Source organism: Brassica oleracea, chromosome C9 (genome assembly GCF_000695525.1).
Source record: "Brassica oleracea var. oleracea cultivar TO1000 chromosome C9, BOL, whole genome shotgun sequence".
In the NCBI taxonomy this organism is placed as follows: domain Eukaryota; kingdom Viridiplantae; phylum Streptophyta; class Magnoliopsida; order Brassicales; family Brassicaceae; genus Brassica; species Brassica oleracea.
The window spans coordinates 28143468-28161515 of NC_027756.1; the positions used below are offsets into that span (position 1 = coordinate 28143468).

At 34.3% G+C, this 18048-nt stretch overlaps 3 protein-coding genes and 1 long non-coding RNA gene across 8 annotated transcripts; 1 reads left to right on the forward strand and 3 right to left on the reverse strand.

Annotated features, from left to right (window-relative positions):
- Positions 1 to 852: 852 nt before the first annotated feature.
- On the reverse strand, positions 853 to 2067 carry LOC106315951 (reticulon-like protein B2). 2 transcript variants are annotated; one of them, XM_013753804.1, is made up of 4 exons: positions 1648 to 2067; positions 1340 to 1507; positions 1195 to 1264; positions 853 to 1120 (listed from the first exon to the last, which is right to left on the reverse strand). In XM_013753804.1, exons 2-4 carry the CDS (start codon positions 1490 to 1492, stop codon positions 951 to 953), a joined length of 393 nt encoding a protein of 130 aa, XP_013609258.1. In that variant the 5' UTR covers positions 1493 to 1507; positions 1648 to 2067; the 3' UTR covers positions 853 to 950. The 2 variants fall into 2 exon arrangements, with proteins under 2 accessions (XP_013609258.1, XP_013609257.1); XM_013753803.1 differs by having other exon boundaries at positions 1597 to 2066.
- Positions 2068 to 3499: 1432 nt separating this feature from the next.
- Positions 3500 to 4150, reverse strand: LOC106314717. The gene has a single exon (XM_013752546.1). The coding sequence runs from the start codon at positions 4148 to 4150 to the stop codon at positions 3500 to 3502; it is 651 nt and encodes a 216-aa protein (XP_013608000.1).
- A 6853-nt stretch (positions 4151 to 11003) lies between these two features.
- Positions 11004 to 13271, forward strand: LOC106316739. 4 transcript variants are annotated; one of them, XR_001264942.1, is made up of 4 exons: positions 11004 to 11323; positions 12131 to 12288; positions 12362 to 12737; positions 12987 to 13271. It is a non-coding gene; the product is annotated as an uncharacterized LOC106316739 (long non-coding RNA). The 4 variants fall into 4 exon arrangements; XR_001264943.1 differs by having other exon boundaries at positions 11005 to 11323; positions 12174 to 12288; positions 12987 to 13270; XR_001264944.1 differs by lacking the exon at positions 11004 to 11323 and having other exon boundaries at positions 11848 to 12288; positions 12362 to 12489; positions 12560 to 12737; positions 12987 to 13269.
- Positions 13272 to 15098: 1827 nt separating this feature from the next.
- On the reverse strand, positions 15099 to 17562 carry LOC106318500 (MATE efflux family protein 8-like). Its single transcript, XM_013756505.1, has 7 exons — positions 17193 to 17562; positions 16377 to 16921; positions 16209 to 16295; positions 16024 to 16080; positions 15702 to 15940; positions 15336 to 15541; positions 15099 to 15237 (listed from the first exon to the last, which is right to left on the reverse strand). The coding sequence occupies exons 1-7, from the start codon at positions 17454 to 17456 to the stop codon at positions 15121 to 15123; spliced, it is 1515 nt and encodes a 504-aa protein (XP_013611959.1). The 5' UTR covers positions 17457 to 17562; the 3' UTR covers positions 15099 to 15120.
- Positions 17563 to 18048: the final 486 nt, after the last annotated feature.

Here is an 18048-nt window from a genome sequence, read left to right on the forward strand (position 1 = left end):
TTTTGACTTCATAATGAACGTAAGACACTTAATAAGGATTATATAGGTGTTATTCAAACCGCAAAACGTTGTTTTCGGTTTAAAAACCCTATTTCCTCGGAATTTCCTCGGAATATTCCTCGGAATTCCGAGGAAACCCTTTTCTTCCTCGGAATTCCGTCGAAATATTCCGAGGAAATTCCGAGGAACTAGTGTTTGGGGTTTCAAAACGTCATTTTTTTTTAAACGGATCGATCGATGGATATAAGTCCAAAAAGGTATCGATCGATCACTAAGATGGACCAAAGTGTAACAATGTGATCGATCGATGAGATGGACCAACAGCAAACAATCCACGTAATGTTTTTACTTTTTTCAACAGGTCCATCGTAAGCATTCAACAGTTTAAGAAATTATTCAACATGTCCATTGTAAGTAGTCTAATTAAGGTCACATTCTCAATTACTTTGTGCAGTTATTTTATGAATTCTAAATATATATTCAACATGATCAATGTGCTTCTTAGAAAAAAAGTTCTAAAATGCTGTTTTTCGGAATATACAAATTGCTCGGCCATAAGTTAAGGAAAATAAAAATAATGTCAGAAGTGGGGGTTTGAACCCACGCCCTCTTTCGAGGACAAGAACTTGAGTCTGGCGCCTTGGACCACTCGGCCATCCTGACGTAGACAAACAAGTTGAGCATTTTATCTGGATAAACATGTTAGAAAAACACCACAAACAGACAAAAATTTGTACAAGATAAATGTACCACTAACCATATATTTATGTAGCACGAGAACATGTTTTGTTATCATGGCACAACACCTATAACCCACAGGCAAAAAAGAGACCAAACTTAAAAGTAAAAATCGAGAGAAACAAGATGGGTTCATTACCAAGAACCTTTCCACATTAAAAAAAAAGAACAGAGAATTGTGCACACGTATACAAAAAAAACCCGCAAAACTCCTAAACTTTCTTCTTATTCTTCAATGGCCCCCTTGGGATTTTGCTCAACATCTTCGCGTCCAACACAGCGTATTGCTTCTTCAAGTCAGCCATTGCTTTCTCACCATATGAGTCCACTTTATCTTCGTACTTGTCGTAGATCAGAGGAACAGTGAACAACAGAACCAAAGCTGAATACAATCAAGAAACCAAATACATTCATCAGCATTGTTGTAATAAATGAAGAGGCATGCGTTGTTGTTACCTATGTATGCCAATGTCAAGAAACTACAGCATCCGCCCAAGATCGATAGAATCCACAACCCGAGGATAGCCTAATTTGATCAAAACAGTAGCAGTTATAAGCAAACCTTAAAGATGAGGGAATATCTTGAACAGTCTAAACTTACAGAAAGGAACATGGTGACATAAGACCATAGAAACAGCGCAGCAAGAGAGACGATCATAAGGTGACAAAGCAGAGCAAGGAGATGATACTCAATCAATTCAAAGAGCACCCAGGATACTGTAGCACCACCTGAGACCTTCTTGTTCTTCCACATAAAATATATCAGCCGCTACAATTAGTAACATCATCAATCACTATCAGAGATCATTCAATAGAGCTCTAAAGCTTAATCTATGCCTGATTCAATCTACACATCACCAGAAAGTCACCGATCCCTAAAACGAAGCGTTTAAGCCAGCGTAAGCGTACGTTTTCCGCCGCCGAGAACCTTGTGAACTGGCCTCTCTCTGCCGAACAAACGGTAAACCTTTGATTTCAGAGACGACGGAGATGAAGGTTTCTCCGATATCTTGTCCAACAGCGATTCCCTCTCGACAAGTTCCACCGTCGGGTCCAGATTAGGTAGAGGTTCTTCGTGTTTGCGTTCATCCGCCATTTTTTCCGATCGATTCGTGCTTGCTTCGACCTCTTGAGAGAAGGATCTGGAAGGAAGGCTGGGAATTAGAAGAACGAAATTTAAACTCGATCTGAGCCGTTGAATCGATTTGTTTTGATTTGATTCGTTATTTGCTTCACCTGCTTCTTCGGCCTCGATTCCGTTAGTTTCCTACGACCGAGACGTTGTAACGCCGTCATCGTTAACAGTTTCTCAGGTTGAGTTCCGTTTATTTCGAATACTGTACTAATGTCTGGTTTTTATCTAACCTCTTTAAGATGATGTTAATCGACGTAAAAATACATATAATCCTTATTATTTTACATATACTAGGTGGTTACCCGCCAATTTACGGATACAAATAATTTTTAAATTTTAATATACTATAGTATTTTATGTTTTTGACCTGTAATAATATATTTTCATATTTTAATTCTGAATGTGAATTTTTGGTAGATAATTTTTTAATAAATTGTTTTTGTTTATTAATACTTTTTAAAATTTTAAATAGGATTTATATAGTATTTAGTTAGATTTTTTTACATCTTTTACAAAACAATATTTTATTAAATTGTTTATAACATTATCGTTAGAACATGTATATATAGTTTAATTGGTTTGTATATCAAATTTTTCGTCCATAACATTATTAAAATAAAAAATATGATCTAATGTGACAAATAGACCCACACTTGTAACTAAATTATAAAACACAAAAGTTATTAAGAATAAACATAACTATATATATATATGTGAATTCTATTAATTTAATAAAAAGGATATAAAAAACTTCATAAATTTAGGAATATACTTTTATTCATAATATTTTTTGGATTGTTTTAGAACTGGTATAATTTTTGTGGTTATTCTCCTTTGAAAAATGCTTTAAAAATGTCTCTTTGGTGTTAGTAAACATGAAAAAATTTCACTGTACAAAATAATTAATAAAATATTAATAAATTATATATTTTATTAATTATTTCTCAGAAATTTAAAAATCCTTATAAGTAGTTTCATAAATTCTAATAAGTGGTTTTATAACTCAAGAAAATAATTTGTTATCTATGAAGAATAATTTTTAAACTTAAACAATTATTTAAGAATTATACAAAATAGTCCTATATATTAGTTTAAAATTAAGAACCATTGATAAGTATTTAGAAAAATATTTTATAAAAATTTTAAATCATTTTTTAATTTTAAATAATTTACAAACCTGTTATAACCTTATCGATAGTTTTTAATTTTATAAAATATTTAGAAAAATATTTTCTAAAATAATTAAATCATTTTAATAATTTTAAATAATTTATAAACCAGTTAACCTTCATTAACATTTTAACAAAATATATATTAACCATCAGAGATGATTATATATTTATTGTAAGCTCTTATGAATGATATAATAATCATTACTGATGATTTGACTAACACATTAAAAATGATCATCAAATATTTATATAATTATAAACTATTATATACACCATTAGAAATAAATCAATATAAATGACTTTAATTTTTTTTATAAAATATATATTATTTTTTTTTTGCTGAAATTTTACATTGATTATCAACAAAGAAAAAAAGTTACAGGCAACATAGGTTTATGCTTTCAAACTTGAACACAATCAGTAGAGATAATTTTAAAAACTGGATCTTAATTGACTACGTGGTGTGTCCCATCCAACACTGCATCATATCGCTGTAGAAAGATGGGCGCCGGTGACGCAGGGAGGAGATCCTATTCTTGATGAGCTTGTTGATGATACGAACCATGTGAGCAGCGCTCTGTGGGTGGCCTTGGTGCCGTCGACTATTCCTCTCCCTCCACAAGCTGTATATCGTGGTCTGGAAAGTAAGTTTTAGGAGACAAGTATCGATCTCCTTGCGACGAGAAGAAAGAAGAGATGCGATGGTGATAGACCAGTTAGGGTTCACATGAGACCCTAAGAGGTACCCCACCAGATCAATCCAGACCGTGAAATAGTAGGGACACGCAAAGAACAAGTGATCTCGAGTTTCATCTGGTTCTCCGCATAGAAGGCATGCCTGGATGCATCCCCAGGCCCTACTTCTGGCTCCCGTGGACAATCTATCCTTGAGTGTCAGCCAAGTAATGAAAGAGAACCGAGGGATGGCATGTGGGAACCATACAATCTTGCTCCAAGCTACGGTAGGATGCTGCATTCGAATCTGCTCCCACGTTTTGACACTTGAGAAACACGGTTTGTACTTGTCCTCCCCATGACGCCACACATACCGATCATCGCCTTCAGTGTCCACCGGAGCCGGAATTAAAGTGATGGTGGCTATCATCGCCCGTAGATGACAACCACGACATCAACGAAAATTCCATTGACCAGCAGACGCCGCTCTTGAGACCGTTGCATAGCGAGGTATACCGAGGACCTGAGTACCAGAGTCACCTGTAATATTTAGTAAGCGCCCTGCAGTAGACCAATTATCAAACCAGAACAGAGTAGAGTTGACATTGCCGATCTCGGAGCGGAGGAAAGTAGCTGCCTGGTCCCGTAACTTCAGTAGCTTGCGCCAGATCCACGAACCTGCGTATTTGTCGCTAACATCCCAGAAGCTATGCGACCGCAATAGGTAAGCTTTTGTCCATGCTACCCACAGCGATCCTGAGTTCGTAAGGAGTCTCCATATCAAGCTTAGAGCAAATACACGAGACGTATCTCGTAATCGTCGGATACCCAAGCCTCCCTCTTCCTTGGGCTTGCATACATCTTCCCAAGCAACCTTTGTCTTCGTGTGCGTGTTCGGGGTACCAGACCAAAGAAACGCACCACACAACCCTTCAATTGTTTCCATACAACTCGCTGGGAGCCGAAATACTGAGCACCAGAAATTCATGATACTTCCTATGACGGTCTTAATAAGTTGGAGACGACCCGCATATGAGAGAGAACGACTGGACCAAGATAGGAGACGAGTACGGATCTGATCAACCAGCGGCTCGTAATCTGTTTTAGTCATTATTTTGGTGGTGAGAGGAAATCCCAAGTATCTCACTGGAAGCGATTCAGTAGGGATGCCGAGCCGGTTAACCTCCTCCTTGAAGTCTTGGCTAATACGTCCTGCCATGAAGATGGATGATTTTGCTGGATTTATCAGTAGACCAGAGAGACTCCCGAACGCAGAGAGAACATCAAAGACGCCCCTAAGCGATGAAGCTGCACCATCAGTGAAAATCATTAGGTCATCTGCAAAGCTTAAGTGTGTTAAATTTACTTCACTACAAGAAGGGTGGAACCCGATACTCCCTGATTGAGCTGCATTATTGAGCATACGAGACAGCACGTTGATTGCTATAACAAAGAGGTAGGGAGAGAGAGCACATCCCTGTCTCAGCCCCCGTTCACTTCCAAAGAAACCCTCAAGCTCACCATTCACTGCGACAGAGAATGTAGCAGTCGAGAGGCAGGTATGGATCCATTGAACGAACATGTCAGGGATACCCATGGCACTAAGAGCATCAGTGATAAAAGACCATCGCACCGAATCAAAAGCTTTTGAGATGTCAAGTTTGAGGACACTCCTTGCCATGATGACATGATCGAGGTCTTGTGATAATCCTTCACAAGTTCCGTCGCTAGTAAGACATTCTCAAGCAGTAGCCGACCCTTAACGAAAGCACATTGGTTAGGTTCTATTAGTTCCGGAAGCAGAACTTTTAGCCTGTTTGCTAAGACTTTCGAGATCACTTTGTACAAGATATTACAGCAGCTGATGGGTCGATAGTCTGTGATCTGTTTTGCGTCGGTCATGTTTTGGTATAAGTGTGAGAATGGTTGCATTGACACCCCTAGGTAGGAGGCCATACATGAAGAAAGACTGAACCGCCGTAACAAAATCATCTTTGATGATAGGCCATGAAGCTCGGTAGAACTCAGCAGGAAAACCATCAGGACCAGGCGCTTTGTTGGACGGCATCAAGAATAGCACATTTCTGATTTCAGCCTCAGATATGGGATGTGTGAGCAGCTGAGCAGTGTGATCCGGGCATCGATAATATAAGAGCTCTGACAGTACAAGACCAGGGACGGTGCCGACAGGAGTTGTGGCTTGTTTCAGGAAATTCTCAAAGTGAGTAGCAGCCGTCGTTTTTATCATTTGAATATCAGTGATTGTTTTCCCCGAGGGTAAGAGGAGCTGTCTGATCATGTTAAAAGATGTTCTGCTCTGAACAATCCTGAAAAAGAAGAGTGTGTTTTGATCGCCATGCTTGAGCCAGGTAATGCGAGATTTCTGACGAAGAAAGCTCTCCTCAATCTCTGCCCAGTGATTCCAAGTGGTTGTGGCTACAGCGAGTTCCTCAAACGTAGTAGTACATGGTTGTTGAAGAGCAGCCTCCTGCTTGTCACACAATACATCAAGAGCTTCCTTTGTGCGCTGGGGGATGTTCCCAAATTTATTTTTATTGAGTCTTCGCAGAATTGGTTTCAACAACTTCAGCTTGCGGTGAAAGCGGTACAGGGCAGAAGTGGAATTGAAGAGGGCCTCAGTAGACTCCCAGACCGTAGAAACTGAATCCATAAAATCCGGGTGGTCAGCGGGGAAGTTAAAGAACTTAAACGGACGTTTGTTCCCAGGCGGAGCTGTTTCCAGTCGAATCCAGCAGCGAACATGATCAGAGACGCCTGAGGGCTCAAAACTAGTATAAGAATGTGGATATTTATCTAGCCAGTTTTCATTCACCAGGACACGGTCCAGCTTCTTTGCGATCGGGTTCACAGGCCTCTTGTTAGTCCAAGTAAATGTAGGACCAGTTGCAGCGAGATCAGTGAGATTGCACGTTGTTACCGCCGACTGGAAGTCATGCATTCCCCTCTGAGACGCGCTTGATATATAAAATATATATTAATCATCACATGATTTTAAACTAATGTAAATAATTTATAAACTCGCTATATTATGCATTAATAGTTATTATAATATTTTTAGTAGAATTATATGTTATATATATATATATATATTATGACTTATATAGGAAAATAAAGCTTTTTACAACTGTTTATAATAGAAAATAAAGCTAGTATATTATTATTAACTACTTTTTAACAACATACTTCATATAATTTATAAATAGACTATTGGTGAAAAAATAAATGATGAAGTATTATATAGAATTCCCATAATTGCTACCATGAAATACTATAAATGATTATGCATAAGAATATATAAATAGTTTTGTAACTAACATTAATTGGTTCTAGGATTGCCCTTTTTAGATTTGATTAAAATAAATGAAAACTAAAAATCATTAACCAATGAAATTATAACGATTTTTCTCAAGCTGCATATATGAATGACACGTTAGCAAAAGTCACTAAAAAGACTTTTCAATTAATATATAGGAAGATTTTTTCAAAACCAAAAAAAAAATATTGATATGAATTTTTTTAAAAAATATTCAGACAAGATCCGCAAAGAAATTTATTTGTCATTACAAATATTTATTGGACAATTTTTCAAATAACTATTTTTAATTTTTTATACATTGATATTTCTTTTCGTAATCAGTGTTATATATTGTAGATGTATCGTAATATAACCAATTGTATTCAAAAGGACCTGGACATATATGGTTATTTTTGGTACAAATATCCGAACCAGTTTCAGATACATTTGTTATTTAGATATTTTTAGGTTATTATACATCAGAACCTAACTCATCCAGATGCAAAATGACTCAACTCAAAACTCACACATAAATTTATAATATTCAAGAAGACATAATTTCAAAAAAAAAATGATACCCGGAAAGAACAACCCGTACCTAAATGGAGAACCAATGTTCATGCCTAACTAATTTTATAAACAAAAAAATGATTTTTTCTATGTGTTTTGGCTAAATTAAGTGAAATAGAAAAAAAAAATTATTTAGTAAAATAATTAGATGGATTAAAAAATTAACTGACAATAAATATAATATATTTTTATTATTTTGATTTAAGTTATTATTTTATTCTCATAACATGTCATTGAATTATGTATTTGGTTATGTATTTTTTCACCAGTTGAAACTAAAATAAAAAAATTAGTAAAACAAACTAAAATCAAACGTTTAACCATATGCCAAAACCTTGTTGTTTTACATTTTTGATTTTATAATTGACACAAAATTAATGTTAATTAACTAATAAATAAAAATTTACACTATTATTATTATGATAATATAATTAATGAAGTGATGTATTGTTGAGGTAATATAATTAATGAAATTGTTAAAATGAGTGAAATATGGAAAGACAATTAATATAATTATATTAATAAAATTACTAAAGATACACTATACTTCTTTTTTATATTGATATCTATGTTTTCAAACAATTCTCATTTATACTGCTATTTTTAAAAAAAAATTAAAAAAAAATTGGGAAATGTAATATTTTCATATATTTATTTGGAGCAAACTTAAACTTATCATCTTTCTTTATTATTATTTATTAATAAAGTATTATTTTACAAAATTTGGATTGATGTTTTTAAAGGATTTAAATTGGTATTTCTCTAATCGGTAATTTTTATTATGATGAAAAATCTTTTTTGATAAAATATTTTTATAAACAATTTTAATTTGTTAATAAACTATTATACTAAGCTTTGAATAAATATTTATGTGTTTTATTATAATATTAAGATATTGTACGAATGTTTAAAATATATTGAGAAATGTTTTTTTAGTAATCATGTGTTTAATCATGTTTTAACGTGGGTTTATTTTTGTTAATATAAAAAAAAAATTGAAACTGGCCACAAAGGATAAAAATCTGGAAATACAACAAATATTAATTTCGGCCCGAATGGCCCAGATGAAAAAGATCTGTACCGACAAAATGTGTGGATTGACCCAGTCATTTAAAAAAAACAGAAAAGGAAAGAAAAAAATTGATGTTTCTTGATCAGATGAAGATTTCCATGGCAAAGCTACAAATCAAAGCTATAGAACTCATGAGATTAACGGCCACATAATCCTTGCGGTGGTAAAGATTGAAACCACTGCTTGAAGAGGTGACAATCGAGGGTAGAAATCAAAGAACTACCGATGTTTTATGATTAGCTTCTAAAGTCAAACCAACGCTTGGAAACTCGGTAGATCCACCGAGGACTTCACCTTTTCCGATCTCCTTAGATGATTTTTTTCTAACTTTTCCTTTTAGCAGAGATAAAGATCTTAAAAAAATAATTATTGCTTGTCTTGAATGTCGGATCTTAAGCCATCCGTGATAAGAGCTGGCAAGTTTGAGATGGTTGTCGACTTCACCTTCTCAGATCTCTTTGACAAAGTCATAAGGAGATTTGAAAGACCACAAAACGTTTAACATGATTACCAAAAAAAAAAAAAAAGACCACAAAACGGTAAATCTGATATATTTTTTTTGTCATCGGTAAATCTGATATCATGTCTTTATTTTTAATCCATAGTTAACAGTTAAACGAGAAAAAGACAAAAATAGCATTAAATCAAATTTTTGTTCCCAAACTAGCACTCAAGATCAAAAGTCACAAAAATAGCACTTAATGTTTTATCAAAAGTCACAAACTTAGGGGGTTTAGAGTTAAAGGGTGGGGTTTAGGATTTAGTGTTTAGGGTTTAGAGTTTAGAGTTTAGGGTTTAGGGTTTAAATTTTAGGGTTTAGGGTTTAGGGTTTATAGTTTAGGGTTTAGGGTTTATAGTTTAGGGTTTATGGTTTAGAGTTTAGGGTTTAGGGTTTAAATTTTAGGGTTTAGGGTTTAGGGTTTATAGTTTAGGGTTTAGGGTTTATAGTTTAGGGTTTATGGTTTAGAGTTTAGGGTTTAGGGTTTAAATTTTAGGGTTTAGGGTTTAGGGTTTATAGTTTAGGGTTTAGGGTTTATAGTTTAGGGTTTATGGTTTAGAGTTTAGGGTTTAGGGTTTAAATTTTAGGGTTTAGGGTTTAGGGTTTATAGTTTAGGGTTTAGGGTTTATAGTTTAGGGTTTATGGTTTAGAGTTTAGGGTTTAGGGTTTAAATTTTAGGGTTTAGGGTTTAGGGTTTATAGTTTAGGGTTTAGGGTTTATAGTTTAGGGTTTATGGTTTAGAGTTTAGGGTTTAGGGTTTAAATTTTAGGGTTTAGGGTTTAGGGTTTATAGTTTAGGGTTTAGGGTTTATAGTTTAGGGTTTATGGTTTAGAGTTTAGGGTTTAGGGTTTAGAGTTGAGAAATGAGGTTTTGGGGATAAGATTTCAAATTTTGAAAAATAAAAAAATTAAAATTTTCGTGATATAAACTTAGAAAGGTGCTATTTTGGAGATTTGCCCTAGTTAAACTGAAGCAAGTAAAATCTGTTCGTTTTAAAATTGATTCAAAAAAATTCTGGAAAAACAACAGCCAAATAACATTGGCAACAAAGCCTAAAATTCTTTTTGACAATTCCTTTCTACTGTTGAGGTTATTATTTACAGCTCGAGTATCTTAGTTTAAGTGTTTGTTTCGTTTTAAATCTTACAATTTTTTTTTTGCTTTCAGGAATAATATACTTTCTAAGAAAATATTCATATTCCAAATACAAAGATTATGGATTTCATTCTTCTATGGAGAACAACATCACTTTAATATGAAAGACAAGTTATTGCCGTCAAAACTGTCTTCTTTTACATTAATATAAATCATAATTTCCATTGACTACAGCATGATTAGTTTTTTAATATGTGTTTGAATTTTTCATTTGACAGCTTTGATAAATTTGGATAAAGACAAATACGTTGGAAGTGAACATTTACCAAATACAAAAGGAAGATCATGCTAATACCAAAAATTAGTTATGGAGAGCCATGGAAGAAGGTTTTTGGACCTGTCTTGGCTTATCTCAACTCTGTCAAAGAGGTAATTTGCATTATTGAAGACATTTTAGGTTTTTTTTTTTTGATATTGTAGCTGTGAGTAGATGTGAGAAACTCAGAAAAGTTAGCTACGTTATGGATGTATCTTTATATATAAAGAAGAGTTTACTTCCTCCTGGTTAAGCCACGTAGGATGCCACGTCAGAAACTTGACTCTTGACGGTGCGACACGTGTCATCGTAAATGAAAAAGCTTTGCTGAGCTTTGATTTTCTTTTGGGCTTATACGGTTTGATTATTTCTAGGTTTTGAATAATATGTGTTGGCCTAAGAGACAAACAAAAACTTGGCCCATTATTTCTTTTTTCGATAAAATACTTGACCTGTTGTTTGCGTTCATCTCCTTCTCGAGTATAGGGTTAATCGTCTCCCCCATAATCTGATTTCGTCTACCATCAACGGAGGTTCTGAAAGGTCGTGTGAGTCGAAACTTCCGTGACTGTTCATGTCGTTTCGCTATCGATTCGTCACCTCCTAACCGTTACAAGTTTGATTGATTCATCACCATTAGGGATTTCTTAACTCTTTCGACCCACAACAGCCACGATCCCTCATTCAATGACTCTTATTCCTCTTGCAGTCGGTGATTCTCCACTCTATAAAAAGGTAAGCTTCATCCATAGCATCATCCTCACAATTCCTAACAGCAATATATTTTTTTTCATAATGTTCATTAGTGGTTCTGAGCAAATTTTGCTTTGCTTAAGATCAACAGAATATATTTTGATTTATGGGGGAGGGAGCTTTCTCTCTCTGTTCTCTCTCTACGCATCTTTGAGAAAGAGAGAGAAAATCAATGTTTTGTGTTCTTCTCTTCTGTTTCGTCCTCTGAATCGGATTGTTTATACCTTTTGTTAGTTTGATGTTTTGGTTCCGGCCACAAATTGATGTTCAGCTTCAGTTTTTATTTTCATTTTCAGATTTCAGGAAAAAATCCGATATGTGATATTTCAATCCTTTGTTTGTTTGATCGTCTTCTCAGATTGTCTTGCGTGCAGGAATATAATATTTTCCCTCCTTTTTAGTGGGCCTATTTAATACTCCCTCCTGGTTAAGCCACGTAGGATGTCATGTCAGAAACTTTACTCTTGACAGTGCGACACGTGTCATTGTAAATGAATATATTTTGATTTATGGGGGAGGGAGCTTTCTCTCTCTGTTCTCTCTCTACACATCTTTGAGAGAGAGAGAGAGAAAATCAATGTTTTGTGTTCTTCTCTTCCGTTTCGTCCTCTGAATCGGATTGTTTATACCTTTTGTTAGTTTGATGTTTTGGTTCCGGCCACAAATTGATCTTTACTGGATATAAAATTCTATCTAAATCAGATTCAGTTTTTATTTTCATTTTCAGATTTCAGGAAAAAATCCGATATGTGATATTTCAATCCTTTGTTTGTTTGATCGTCTTCTCAGATTGTCTTGCGTGCAGGAATATAATATTTTCCGTCCTTTTTAGTGGGCCTATTTAATTAGGTATGGGTGGAGCTTCCTCTGTAGATTGATAATTTGAGATGGAAAGCTTGAGTTCAGAGCTTCATAAGCATATCTCATGGTGGGCAACAACAATGAAGGTAGAAAGACTCTTGATCACTCTTATCAAGTCTGAAACCCATTGCTGTTTCATATTGCTCTGGTTTTGGGCAGATTTGGCCTTTAGCTGACTGAGATGCTAAGGTTTTCCTGCTCAAAAATGTTCACAATGGCTGGTAAACTAGGTCTTCTTTGCATGTCGGGACCATGGCTCTTTCCATTTTAGACAGAGAATGAATGAAGTGAGAGAGAATGTCATTTACAAGAACAGGAACACATCAGTTTTCATGCTCTCTTAATCTGTCTGTGCAGGTCATGTATTCCTCAATGTCATATCGGTGACACACTTCCCACATTAAAGACACCAACTGCAGGCTCCGTAGAGCAAAGAGTGGTTCCTCTGCCACATCTTCCAAGTATGGTGATGTTAAGAAAATTGAATCCGTCACATTATCTGAAATTAATAGCTACGTTCTCAACTCATCCCTAGGTACGTTCACTGCATAAGGATCACTGTAATAGCATGACCAGATACATGTGTTGTTTGCGTTGTCTCTCCTTTTCATGCTGCGCACAATTACCTTATCAAAACGTCTTTTATTTGAAAATAACTAAATAAGAGATTTGTTATTACTTAGCTTTCTGCTTTAGCTCATTTACTAAGCTTCACATTTGAATATTAACTGTGGAGTTTCTAATGATGTGGCTGCTGTAAAACTTTCTGTGGTCCCAAATACAGTGGTGAAACGCAGTGTTCAGTTCACACAAACGGGCATCTGATGCTGTTCCAGTTATTGAAGGACGTCCAGCCAGCACAGACCCATAGCCTACGCATACTGATTCAGTCATAACCTCCACCGAGACTCCTATTGATGATGAAAAAGGCCCCAAGTTCAAAGAAAACTAGCAAACACTGAGCACTCCAACTATGGGTTATTTGGGTTTTGATTATTTAGAATTATTATTGAATTTGGAATTAAATGATTGTCTTCCAGTACACTAAGTGAACTTTTTTTTCAAGAAATATTATTATAACTCGCAAAATATAGTGGAGCTCCATTGTTTGTTTCAAAGCTCTATTTTTTCCTTCAATAATGATGCAGTCCACATACTATAGTTAACCGCAAGATGTTCTTAATTGTATAAGAATAAAATTATAAAGACTAAAGTGATAACAATAAAAGTTAACTATGTTATTTGAAAAACAGATAATTTCAAGGACTTTAAAGTAAAGAACTTCAAATATGAATCGTACAAAACTTCAAAATTTAAACTCCATTATATGTTCCTTCAGTTTGAAATATATTTTCTTAACAAACTGTACAATGAAGTTCTTCCTTTAGTCTACAATGCCAGGCAATATAACTATTTAACCGATAACATGGAGATTCATTATATCAACACAAAATAGTAATAACATAATAATACATATAGGAGAAAATCTATAAATTATTACTCGTAGATGAATAAATACCTAATCATAAATTTTACTGGTCTTGAACTGGACATATGTAAAATATAACTTAATTCGATAAAATAATAATAAAATAACTATTATATATATAACTTTCATATAAACATAAAAAAAGTCATCTTTTAAAAAATGAATTCATCTTTCATTTTTTTTTAATTTCAGTTTTCTGATATTTTCATTGAATTACAGATAAAAGACATTTATACACTATCATCAAATTCAACAGGCATTACAAATAATTTAATTAAGTAGATAAAATTTGTTGAACATAAAAGCAGATAAAATTTAACTAATATATACTATTGTAAAATTAATGTTTTTGGACGACAGAAATAACTATTGTAAGCAAGCAAAATATATTTTATCACGTATAATCCCTTCTCAGCTAAAATTTTCAAAAAGACAAAAATCATTATTATACACATGTTTGCAAATGCAAACCTATAAGACAAACCACAAATCATACAAAAATAATAATAATCTAGATCATAAGTAAAATATATCCCGCCCGTAGGGCGGGCCGATCATAGTATATAATATTAGGTTAGGCGATGTTTTTTTAAGCGTCGCTTAAAAAATTCTCTAGCATATTTGGATTCAGTTTAGGAAATCCCTAGAGTAGTGATCAAGCAAAAAAGATTTAGAGATTTATTGTTAGCTTAGATTTAGATATAAATATAATATTTACAATTCAGTTGGAATAAAATATCTTTATAAAATCTACGATGTAAAGGTGAAATAGTTTTCATAGTAAATATGTATCCTTGAATTCCAAGTAAAATGATATAGTGCAATAAATACATAATTGTTTTCCACGTTATTGATTAGCAAGGCTACATCGTTTTGTCTTTGGACCTATTTCTCAAAGACATTCGATATATAGGCTCCAAATGATAACTGTGATTTGAGCGATGCGGGACAAGCGGTTTAACTGCGGTGTGGTTTTAACAGTCATAAAAACATATGGATATATGGTATATGTAAAGATTTTTGTTATTGTTAACTGCGGTTCAGAACGAGACGATTAGTAACATTCCAAGACATATTGTTCGACAACGTTTGGACCTACATCTTTATTATTACAGAACATCATTAAGTAAGAGCCAATAGAAGAGGGAGAAATCGTTAAGTTTTAAATTACGGGAATGACCTTAATGAAGCTGTTGAAATCTTTCCAAAATCAGTGGCATAGGTAGTAAATAAAAACGTATAACATGGGTTAAAATTAGATAGGATCCTATTAATAAACCTTTTTTTGTATAGATTGATTAATAAACCCTTTTTTTTGTCAACAACTTTTGTGATAATAAACAAATTCTTATTTCCTATCAATAGAAGATATGCGAACAATATATTAATTATATTTACGACCACGTAGTTATCATTATGTTGAGTGATTTTACACATTTTCTGAAACATCCTTTAGCAAAACTTGTACATCCTCTTGTAAAATGCTTTGCAATTTTTGGTTGTCTTGTGGTCTCACCTCGATTACTCTGTCTCTTGCCTTCGCTGCCTAAAACCCAAATCAAAACAAGATTCTAAATTCTAGCAATAACAAGAAGAGAGATCATATGAATAATTAATAAGAATAAAATAAAAGCAAACGTATACCTCTTGTTCCCAACTTGTGAAGAAAGTGACAACCGCAAGGACTATTGTTTGTAGAGTAGAGCCTATTAAAATACCAATCCAGAGTCCCTTCCCTCTCAATTTCACAACGAAACACAAGAACGAACCCAACGGGATCCCGGCCAGATAATACGAACCTATATTTGCATAAGCTCCTATATGTTGCCATCCTGTTCCTCTAGCAACCCCTGAAGCATCAATATTCTAGGTTTTTTTAAAAAAAAATACATAAGATTTGGGCGTCAAGTAGCAATATTAGTAATCTCTTTAGGAGCTTCTCATTCAGCAATGCTTGCGGTGTGTACCTTATACTGTATACATTCTTTTGATTTGATATAAATTGACTACCTGAGAGCACGGCTAGAAAGCTGTCCACACCAATGGATAGGCATAAAATGGGTGTGATTTGAGTTGCATAATGAGCCACTTCACTTTCGTTGCTGAATATATAAGCCCAATTTCCTCGGTAGGTGTAGAGGGTGATACTTACTATGGTTGCATCGATAACACCGAGGAAAACCGCAGATGTAGCCGCGGCTCGAGCTGCCTTTGGATTTCCAGCTCCTAGCTCGTTTGAGACATGCGTGCTATTATAAAAGAATAAAAAAACAATGGTTCAGTGAAATATCTAAAAATAGATTTATTTTAATCAACTGGGTATTTTTTGAACCTTGCAGATGCTCCTATAGCATTCACCAGAACGTAATGCAGAGACGACATTGTTAGGCTGTTTAAGGATAAAGAACAAAAGCTTATTTGACCGAAAAAAGAACAAAACCTTACTTGAAACAAAAGAGGGTTTATGTAAAGAATTTGTAGAAAGTGTTATATAATACACATATATGTGCGCAATACCAAATGGATAGCACGGATGTTTCGAGCTTTGAGTTCGGTAAGAGTCCAGACATTAGTACAAGAAGGTCAAAAGACCACCATTCCAAGCTTTACTTACAAAATAAAAAAGCGTCAAAATAAAGAAGATTTAAAGTTATTTCTTGATAAAGTTGTAGATGGTTTGGTTACCAAGTCATCATGGCAGAGGGAATCGCTAGGGCAATGAACTGCTTCATGCACAAGAAGATTTCTTGAGCTCTTAGATTTTTGGTTTCGCGATGCAGAGAAGAGTCTCGCATGAAAACCCAAAGCAAACCTACGTTCAACCAATAGGAAAGACCAATGGACAGAGCAGCGCCAACGATTCCAAATCTCAGTTTATAGACAAGAAGCCAGCAAAAGGGAATGTGAAAACAGAGAGCTCCAAGAGAGCTCAAGAAGAGAGGAAGAACCAGTCCTTGTGACTGGAAATAACGAGTCAAAGATTGAAGAATTGAGTATCCGAATAAAGCCGGGATGAGCCATATCGAGTATCTACAAGCTAACTGAGAGATGAGTGGATCTTGGTGGAAAAGTTCCAAGAGTTTGTCCATGAAAACCCAAAGAAGAGAGATTGGGAGACAGAACAAGACAAGACATAGCATTGAGCCGTATGTATATGAACTGATTTTCCTAAATTGCTCAGCTCCAAAAGCTTGACCACACAATGTCTCTAACGCACCTGCCAACCCAAACTGACGATCGTATATTTCAAGAATTTATCAAAATATTTGTTTTCAAAAAAAAAAACTTATCAGAATATTTGAATAGTTTATAAGAAGATACTTTATAAAAATATAACTCGAATACCCAAATAATTAGAAAAATCTTATTTTTATTCAAATGTAAATATATATAATCCTAAGCCCACCGGAAATGTACATGCCAATTATATTTCATGGATAAGGAAAAGAAGAAGAAGAGGAATTTAGTTGATCAAAAAAAAAAAGAAGAAGAGGAATTTACGAGGAGGCTGAAGCCAGTGACATTGGTAAGAGAAGTGGCAATGGCGACGCCAGAGAGAGAGATCTCGTCCAAGTGACCGGCCATTACTATGGAGATAACTTGAAGGAGGTATTGAGAAACAGCCACAGCCACCATTGGAGCAGCCATGGAGCTAACTTTCTTCGTCATCTCTGTTGATAAATAACTCGTTTGATCTGCAGATTTCTCATTTCTGAAATTTTCTTCTTCTTCTTCTTTAGGCACCAATGAAAAACCTTTTTCCATCGTTTCGATCAAATGTTTTCAGAAAATTGTTACAAAAGAAAGAAAATAAGCTTAATAAAATTGGATGGGATCATAATGTTTCTCTAATGTTTAAGACTTTGGAGAAATAAAAGGCTAAGTCGTTGACATTTGATGATGTGAAACCAAATAAATAAAGATGCGACGCGGTCCTAATTGTAAGATTGGTCGAATTTGGCAGAATTAAAAAAGAAGTTAATGTGCACGACCATGACTAACTGTTGGGTAATATAATACAGGAAAATATAGTTATAGAACTGATATTTGGGTTAGTGTTAAAAAAAAACAAGACTGAGGGGGGGTGTTATTGGTTTATATATTTTGATTGATTTAGAAATCTATATAGTATTTATAAATCCAAGTAAAATATGCAAATCCGGAGGTTTTCCCTCGGATTTGAGTCTTTGTATTTTTAACTAAAAAATCCAAACAAATCCATTCAAATCCATTATAAAATCAAATATATTAGTAAATCTGTACGATTGAATAACACTTGATTTGATACAGAATTTATGAATCATTAAACCAATAACACATGATTTTAATACAGATTTAAAAATCATAGAGCCAATAA